Here is a 10,236-nt window from a genome sequence, read left to right on the forward strand (position 1 = left end):
GCACGTCAAATGAAAACTTTTTAAGTATTTTTTCAACAACTTTGCTCTCATTTTGTTTCATTAACAGTTGTTTTTGAAAATGTCTCATATTACAATGTGTAAGTTAAATGGTTATAAAAATGCCTGTTAGAGTCAATGTACATCAGAACGTCTTGAAGTAGTAAAAATAAAGAAGGAGTAAACAGTTTCAGAAACAAGTGCTATTTAAATACTGACATTGTGTCATCAACTTCATTGCATTTGCGGTTTATATTTATCTTGTGTAAATCAAATTCACAACATGAGTTTGCTTTGTTTTGTTAAATCGTTAATGAGACATGCTCTGTGAAAAGTGGTTCATTGCATATTCGTAAATGATCGTGCCAGATTAGCCTATGCAGTTCGCACAAGCTAATCGTGGACGACACTCTCCGCTTTTATATTTTTCGTTTCAAATAATTCTCTTGTTAGCAAAAATCCACTAAAGCCGGACACTATCGTTCGGGATTAGCCTGTTCAGTCTTCACAGGCTAATCTGTGACGACACTTTACGCATATGCATTAAACCCCCTTTTCACAGAGCACACCTCATTTATGATCGTCTGCATAAAATTGCTTTGTGTTTGTTTAAAAATGACTCGGTGACTCGCAAATTTGTTATTATTAAAAAAAATGTGCAATTAATATTTTATATTCTATTTTGTAACTTATATATAACATATATATAGAAAATATCCTTTATTATTATATCAATCATTACCGTTACACTATCAATCATCACCGTTACGCTGTACTGCAAAAAAATAGGTAACGGTAATGATCGTAACGGTAATGAAAATTATATACAGATTCACCAAATGTGCCACGTCATAAACCAAAATGGCGCCTTATGTTTATTTCATCTGATCTTAACACACACATGTTATGTATTTTGAAGGTCAAAGTCGACATAATCTTTTAATAAATATACAAAAACTGACGTACGGTAATGACTTTACAAAGATGCACGTCCAATACCATCATACTTACCTTTGATTATTTCCTCTAAATCGTCCGCTATAGAACCAGCATTTTTCCTCATTAAAAAATACCCGCGTTTTAACTGATGACGTCACGTAAAGAAGTGCTGTTTAGGGGAAGTAATCAGCACATTTCCACAAGTCAACAAAGAAGTAACGGTAATGACACGGAAAAATAAAAAATAGGGACGGCATTTAAACAGCTCAATTGCAATATAAGAGTAAAGTTTTGATCAAGTTTGTTTTATTTTGGTTTATGGCGGTCTATTTATATACTTCTGAGCATAAATTGAAATTAAAATAGCATGCTTGAGATATTAGAAAGATGACATCAATTTCTATACATACAGAGCGGGACATAAGGTTTCGAAAAACTGCACAATTCTATTAAGAGAATAAGAGGCTCCAAAATGTTCAAGTATCTCAGCTATTTCAATCAGGGATGATTTTCACGCAACAATGATTAGTATCATGATTCAAAGAGCGTTTTGAAATATATTTGTGTGTGGAAACTCTCATACTATTTCAGGGACATATGATGTACATATTTTATATATTGACTGACCTCATTTTCATTATCCATATCACGTCATTTCATGTTAAATATGTTTCACAAATCCAAAACTGTCCAAAACAGCTACACAGATTCACATGTTTCAGCGATGACGAAAGCGCGCAAATTAAAAAAATATTGACGTCACTTTACAGAGAATTAACCAACGTCATTACTGGTGTCACGAATACAGGTTTTCTCGCGACACGGCTCATATAATATATATATATATATATATATATATATATATATATATATATATATATATATATATATATATATGTATATATATATATATATATATATATATATATATATATATATAATATATATACATGCATATAATTTGCAAAACAACACTCAGAATAGGGGCGAAAAATTAATCTACTTAAAAACATATTACATTAAAATTTTAAGTCAGTTGTAGAGTCATACAAGCATTTTTGTAAGAAATACTTTTTTGAAGCTGTATTGTGTTAATATAAAGTTTTATCTCCATGTAAGAAACAAAACTATCTCTCTCAGTTACTAAAACATTGCGTTAAACAATTAAATTGGTCTTAGTGACTGTTCACTGTGTATCAAAGTTACATGATTACAGGGTCTTATAATGAACGCACTTGCATGACTTTAATGGATGCAGTCTAATTTCATTGTGAAGAATCGCCCATCCCCCTTTCAAAATCACAATGGAACGCTCAACAAGAGATCTCGTTCGTTTGCGTGCCCTTTAATACAAAAGTAATGCTTATTTTTTTCTGACGATTGATTTTATCTTTCGTAGTAAAAGCAATATTGCATGGTCATGAAAAAGTGGGTAATATACCCCTTATAAAAGCAACAGTCTTTTATATTTATTGAGTACCCAGTGTTGCACATCATTCTTGTATACCTTTTTATGAGGTTTAATACATTAAAACATTTAATGACAGTTACACAATATATAAAATTATAGTATTTACATAAATCAGACATTCACATATAAACACACTCGGTGCTTTACATTTTGCACAGGAATGAGATGGGGTGGGGGAGCATTTATTTGATGTAAAAGTAATGACATTCTTACCTAAGAAAATCGTAGAAACTTGACTGTCGCTCATTAATTTATATAAACATTTCACTGAAAGATTTATATTGAGCACGATAGTTGCTTTTATATGAGCTATGGTGTTTATTATGGAATATCTGTTACAAATTAAAATTTACAAATGCATTTTATCTAACCGGTTATAAATCAGCTGGTGCTCATCAGCCGGATTCATGAATGGAGTCAAAAGCAGTCTCTTGCAAGGATAACCTGAATCTCCAATGAGATATTGAGGCTGGTCATGCACAAGGTTTTGCTCAATGATTTGATGTGGGCCACTTTGGCTTAGGATTTTGGCATCATTGACAGCACCAGACCATCGCGGTACAATGTCTCTAATGAGACAATTGGCATCAAACATGATCTGTCAAAAAACATTATATGGAGATACATACATAGTATTAATATTCTGTTCCACTTTAATATTATTTTTGACCACCGTAATATTTGCAGTATAGTCAATAAGAAGTTATATTAAAATGGCATTTACAATCCATGCATTTCAGTATAAATAGAGAATATAAGAAAGAAAAAAATATTAAATTAGCTCCCAATTTATTATTGGATTTTTTATGAATTTTAAATCAAATATGCATATTTATTGTGCACATCAGAAAAGGCTATCAGAATAAATCATAAACTGTATGCATATATTGAAAATGTGTTCATATAATGATTTAAACTTAAAAAAAGAAAAATATTGAACACCGCTACACAAAGTCAAAACAATTATTATATAGTTTTGTTTACAATAATTTGAAAATAACAGCATTAACTGTGTGTTTATGGAATGGTATCCCATCCGGTTCACATAAGTCGGTTCATCCACATGTGGGGCTTGAAATTGGACATGTGTGCCATCGATTACACCAATTACATTTGGGAATCTTGCAATGTTGTAAACGTCCTCCTTTATTTGGCGGATTTCGCAAGGGCCAGTCGGTAGACTTATGAATTGTCTAACAATTTCAGGCACAGTCAATGCTTCTGTAACCTGTGTAATAACCCGTGAAACTGTGGGCTGTGAAACCTCATGGACATCTCCATCAGTATCTTAAAGAAATGATAATTTTGTCAATACTGTTAAAACTATTGTTCCTGTTGTTTGTCGGTGCAATTAAAGGAGTATGTCGTTAAGAAATAAAATCTCCTGGTTGTCCAAAAGGTAGCGTTCAATCAGTTCTGAGTTTTGTAGATCAAGTATATCAACCCAATGAATCAAACGTCTGGTCATTCTTAACAAGCAATTAAATTTAAGCAAATAATAAGAAAAATAGTTAGTACTTACTTAATAATTCCGAGTTGATACACCACTTGTTAATGTTAACATTTTACTGTTAATGCTTTTTAGTTTTTAACTTCTAACATTTCAACTATTATGCTATATTTGGCAATCAGATTGTGTTCAAATATTTTGTTTCATTAAACGAGTTTCATAATGTCCACACTAAATCAAAGTAATGAATTGTTTAATGAATTGTTTTCCAGTGATTTAATGATTGGTTATATTATTATATTTTATCAGAAGTTATAAAGTTGAATATTTATTCTATAACTTATACCCATTAATATCTAAATGAATGAATTATCATTGTTATAAGGTTTCCAAAGTCACTGTTATAGTTATGTTTGTTTTACTAGTATTTTATATTTATATAAACAATTTAATCTCATACATGGTGTTGCCTTTTTTCTGCAGTAACAACAAATAATAACATGAAACCTATTCACACTCATTAGCTAGAGTGTAATAAAATGCGGTGTAGTCAAGTTTGTTTTTTGCCTTGACAATTTGTAAAAACAATTCTTCCTTGAGACGCCCTACTTTGTCAGGAAGTTGATCCATTAATACATATATTGTTTTTTGAATTTCAGTTTTGCTGAGGTTTTCAACCATCGCTGCATTAACATATTCACCTTCTGTTACACAAATTAACGAAAGTTTTGTCTGATACCCAGATAAGAAACTAGAATTGTACTAGCTCTTTTAAACCTGTGATTCAGTTGTAATGTTGGCAAGATTGACAGACAGTTTTGTGTCCCCTTTTAAAATGAAATGTGGAATCTCTTTGTTGAAATATTTTCTAAATATAGCTCTAACAGGAACAACTTCCGGCAAGTCAATACTAATTTCACAACTACCTTGTACTTTTTCAGGCGCCAATCCTTAAACAGAACTAAGCAAGTTTTGCTTTATAAAGAATCTTGATTTGTAAATGCTTTGCGCCAATCGTTTTCAGTTGGAACACCGACCGGTGAAATCCACGATTTGGCTTCCTTGTTGATCCCTTCTAAACATGCATCACCACCTCGTAACTTATACGATTATGTCTGCTGTTTGGATGACCGTCACCCGTTTAAAAGACTGTCTCCTTTTAAGTAAATGTCGCTCCACTGTACACACATTCGTACATTGCAAATGGGAAAGATAACCACAATCTGACATGCGGTTCAGTATAACCACAATTTCAGATATGTAAACACAACCCAGGCACAAGTGCATAAAGCCTGCTAGCGTCATATTATTTCCATTTCTTCAAACATATGATGCATAACAAGAAACTTTATATGATACAAAAATCTAATTAGTATTGTAATCTTGAAAATCGCGTTAGATGATAACAATTTAACTTCCGGTATACTGTTTAAAAACCGGACTTTTAAAGTCACTGGAATACATATCCAACTGTGTTTAGAACGGTGATACATTTAAAAAAAAACCATACCTTTGGGATGGAGTTTGGTCGAAAAATGACGAAAACCACTGAAACTCGTCTGCTACGACGCCATTTTTAAGGTGATTTCGTTTGACTTAAGGGTTGAGTATGTTTTCCTTAACTTTCAGGGAAAAACGGTCAACCTAAGGCGTATTTCTAAGGTTAGGAGTTTTGAGAATAGGACTTAAGGCATTTTTTCAAATTTAATGGGAAAACATAAAAACATAGGCAAAATGAAAACTATAGGTTATTTTTTTCCCTTAGGTGGTTGGTGAATACGGGCCCAGACCTTCCCTTTTTTCATTCTTATTTTATGACGATATTTAAATATATATTCTAAGATAACAATTGTTTTAATTTCTTTCTTTACGCACAAAATGTGGAATTATAATTGAAATTATTGATAAAATAAAGAAATAAAAAAAATTAAATCGAATGTATGTCTTTTAATAAAAACGATTTTGGGTGTGTGATAGTATAAATGTACGTTGTGAGTGAATGTGTGACGGTATTATTGAATTTTATGACGTGTGTATTAATTATTGCTATCAATTAAAAATGTTCCAAATATGTGAAATAGAAATAATTTATAGTTATTATTTTTTTTGAAAGTCTTCCCTAATATTATAACGCCTCATACCGACAACGACATACCTGAAGCATAAGACAAAAGAAATATTTTTCAAATGGAATTATCTTTACAAAATATAATACAGAAATAAACAATATCCAATAGTTATAACGAATATCTACCAATACATTTACAATTATTAAATCAAATTAAAAACGGGGCCGAAAAGGCCTGGTACTTTGGACGAATGAGCCCGAAATTGGGGCCGAAAGAGCCTGAAAAAACCGGGGCCGAAAGAGCTTGGTGCCGAAAGAGCCGACACCTCTCATAGCTTCATCATACGGCATTTTCACAGATAACAATATAAGCAATCGGTGCTATCTTTTATATGTTGCCGTTGGTTAGCAGTGTAATGGCGGACGCGGAGAGTTTTCAGGGGAGATAATTGGGTATGACTAAATTCTGGAACGGTCTATAGCCTCACTTCGTGGGTCTCAGGAACTATAGACGCAGCAATATGCCGAGCACTAAGGTCGGAATTTCCGGAGAGTATCTCGGGAGTATCTGAGCACCCATATGTAGAGTGGTTTACAATCGCATCAACTTCACATTCACTTTTTTGATTTTGTTACCGAGAATTGTTCGTAGCATGCTCCAAGGCGGCACATGTCACATCCTGAAAGCGAAATGGTTGGTCATGGTTTCACACGTAAATTTTGATTACACCACTTAAATGTACGAAGATATACAGATCACTCAATTTCACAACAGCGCTCTCTATTTTGCTTTTTACGTCGCCTGTTATAAATTCAATATTAGAATATATAGACGTTTGTCGCTCCTGCATTTCCATTTCACAGTCCGTTATGTCCTTGTTAATGCTGTTGACACTGTCGATTACAATGTCCATCTGCTGGGACCGAATCAGATCGTTTGCGTAAAATGTAATTTTTTCGTGAGAAGCATGTCCGCCTGCAAGGAGGATACGGTGTATATGAGTCTTTTAAGTTCCAGGGCACACTTGCAGTGTAACACAGTACTTATATTTGATTCAGGTATGGACTTTGGAGTCGACATCTGTGTGACGTTGGATACCGACATGGATCTGGTAGAACAGCCCATCATGCCCTTAATGGTTGAATAGTTTTCAACCTCCATCACACCGATTAGAATGTGTATGTCATTAGCAAGTTTAATTGCTATGGTGTCCCCCTTGCCCCGGAACACTCGCCGCTTAGGTTTGCAGTATGGGTCGAAGAGAAGTTGTTCGTTTGACTTGAGTGCCTCGATCATTTTGAACGTGTTTGTTCTAGCATGATTTTGATTAATCTTTTATAATCCATAATTATATGCAGTATACTTTACTTCAACGAACATTGACGTACCTTGTGGTAAATCGTTGATAATTCATAATCGTATGCAGTATATTTACCTAAAAAACATGTACTTTTTTGTCAATCTGTCATAATCGCCATTCATATGCAGTTAACTTGACTACTAGTGACCGATACATGTCCTCTTTTTGCAATTGTATTACACATGCAAATACATTTTTAAAACACGTATTAATGTCCTTACTTAAAGCCATCAATAAGCCCAGTTGTTAAGAACTAAATCCTTTTCCACTGAAAACTATTTGTGTATTTCATATGATTTCTTACAATACCGCAATTTCGATTCGCCCCACAAACAGGTGGAGAATTGTTTGCTGAGTTTTACATACATATGACTCGCGCTGAAGTCCTCTAAGACTTTAAAATATCCGTATCAGTTTGCTGAGAAATTCAGAAAATATTATAACGACCGGACAATGATGATACATTGTATGTCAGATAATGACAATGAAGCACAGTTGATGACCCGGATTCAAGAAACACCCTATACATATAAAATTATTTGTTTGAGCTTTTTTAGATGTGATTACAATGGCTTTCCATTTATACGTGGGTATCCTTCAAATGTTGATATAGTAATAATGACACTGTAGACAAATTGTCAGTTTAGCAATTCTTGTTACCGTAAGTCAAAAGTATCATATTTGATATTCATGCAACTTAAATGTGATATCATATCCGTATTTGTCTTGTTTAATGAATTTATGTATTTAAAGTACGTGCATGTGCGCGAGCTTACATAAGCGTTTTCTTCCAAGTAAGCTATTATGATATGACGATCGTCCAGAGTGTCAAGGAAATAATGAGTATTACAGTGCTCACTATTTATAATGCTATTATTGTCCAATATTGGCTTTTACGATTAACATTATCAAAGTTGTGCGCCTAAAATTTACCGTTTTCACCATGTATCTGAGGCGATTTGGTTCTTCTTTTACACTTTTACTGTCATTATGTGTGAACCATAATGTATGAGGTGCCATGTGATCTTGCATTATTACACAGCAGTAAACCCAGTTGTGTGCACTGCACCAACAGGTCTCCAAGTAATACAGGGTCTTACAGTATTTGAGTCTTAAACATCAAGATAACTACTCCAAAATTAAACAACATAATGTGTCAGAAGCTAATAGTGTACTAAACGTCTCTCTGCAGGATATATGTCGCTTACAAAATTAGATACCAAATACTGATAAAGAAGTACACTTAACAGTATGAAACTCATTTACTAAACATATATTTATGCACTTGAAGTAAATGGTTTCTTACTGATAATTGTGTTTAACAAAAATTGTATATTGAATCTGGTTATGAGTTTTCATGAATATTTCTAATGTACATTGAACATGAAAAATTACTTAACATAAAGAATTAAAGTCTCTATAACGCTCAAAATCAACGAAAATTTTGTTAAGTATTTCTTAAAATAAAGTTAACACCTTATCAAGCAGTGTTCCTTAAAGCAATAGCCAAGATTTCAACGCTAGATGTGGTATGATTACATAGATTTTTGTAGATACAAAATGCTCGTTTTTATTTATTTGTAGATTTTTAATTCCCGCGAATATATCGATTCATACGACACACGAACACCATTAAGTGTTCATGTGTCGTATGAATAGATATGCAAAACAATAATAAAAACGAGCATTTTGTATCTACAAACATCTATTTTACCAGACCACATCAGGCGTTGAAATTTCGGCAATTGCCATTAGGAACACTGATTTTTAATTGGTTAAGTTTATTTTACGAACAATTGTACGAAATTTTCGTTGATTTTGAGTAGTAATGTTGACTTTAAAAATTAGTTATTTTAAATCACACGGACTGACAGTTTATGCCATTTCTTTGTCAATTATCTAGCTAAATGGGTGTTTCTCGGTAAAACACCGGGAGGGCTCTTACTTTCGATAATGAGAATCAACATTTATGATATATACATTGTTTACGTCATTCTAAGAGTAGGATATCCTGATTAGAGTAGATTGATATTGTTTGCATTGAGTTTACTATTCCGTAGACCTATAACATAGTCATAACTTTATTTTTATTGCAGACAGGATATATAACAGTATAAGAACAGTCCGTCGCATAACAGTTGAAATCTTTAGCATATGATGCTCATTTTATAAACATACTTACAGCAATTACATGTTTGCATATATTTTTTAATATATACATGATTAACGTAATCCCTGATCTTAACAGGAAATAGCATCGACATCATCTAAATAATCAATGAAATGAAGATACCACTGAAAAAGGCAGTTTGCATCACTTAGAAGCTAGAATAACGTCTGCTATAACAATCCGAGTAGTTACGTGAACATTTATTTGTTGCTGATATATTACAATAAAACGTTCTTATTTATTTTGTAAATAAAAATACATTTAAATAAAATGTCAAACTTATATAACGATGCGATATCACAAGTATTAGTGTTCTTGTGAGAAATGATCAGGCGTGATTATTTTAAATACGTTAAAGCAAACATATAAGTGCCTGTTTTAAATCATATATATTTATATATAGAAAATAGTTTTTTTACTGGACACATGTGTGATATATTCGGTAGAAAATTGTAAAACGCCTCATTTACAGTATGCTGAAATTATTGTTTGAAGTTATAATATAAGGAGATCGTAAGTTGTACGTGTTCCCATTGATTTGCTTGATAACGATATACCTTATCGCGTTTTATTGTATATAATGTCACAGCTATATAAAAGAATAGCAGCAATACATTGTTTAAATTCCCGATTAACAGTTATTAAAGGACGCAGTAACATGAACGATGACACAAATTATGCTGACGATCAAAGAATTATTTAATATTTTTATATAATCATGTCTTTGTAATCGTTATGCATATATGGCTTTATTTTAATTTTGAATTTGATTCCATTGCT

At 32.5% G+C, this 10,236-nt stretch overlaps 1 protein-coding gene across 1 annotated transcript; it reads right to left on the bottom strand.

Annotated features, from left to right (window-relative positions):
• Positions 1 to 2,756: 2,756 nt before the first annotated feature.
• On the bottom strand, positions 2,757 to 7,222 carry LOC127864881 (uncharacterized). The gene is made up of 2 exons (XM_052404772.1): positions 6,917 to 7,222; positions 2,757 to 3,005 (listed from the first exon to the last, which is right to left on the bottom strand). The coding sequence occupies exons 1-2, from the start codon at positions 7,220 to 7,222 to the stop codon at positions 2,757 to 2,759; spliced, it is 555 nt and encodes a 184-aa protein (XP_052260732.1).
• Between the last annotated feature and the right edge of the window lie 3,014 nt (positions 7,223 to 10,236).

This window comes from Dreissena polymorpha, chromosome 1 (genome assembly GCF_020536995.1).
Source record: "Dreissena polymorpha isolate Duluth1 chromosome 1, UMN_Dpol_1.0, whole genome shotgun sequence".
In the NCBI taxonomy this organism is placed as follows: Eukaryota; Metazoa; Mollusca; class Bivalvia; order Myida; family Dreissenidae; genus Dreissena; species Dreissena polymorpha.

What these genes read in the sequence shown, in the direction of transcription:
- LOC127864881 (XM_052404772.1), bottom strand. Translation starts at nt 7,222, where the DNA reads ATGATCGAGGCACTCAAGTCAAACGAACAACTTCTCTTCGACCCATAC. An exon ending in TTAAAAGACTCATATACACC is followed by an intron (nt 3,006 to 6,916) that starts GTATCCTCCTTG and finishes GTTTTTTGACAG; the next exon opens with ATCATGTTTGATGCCAATTG.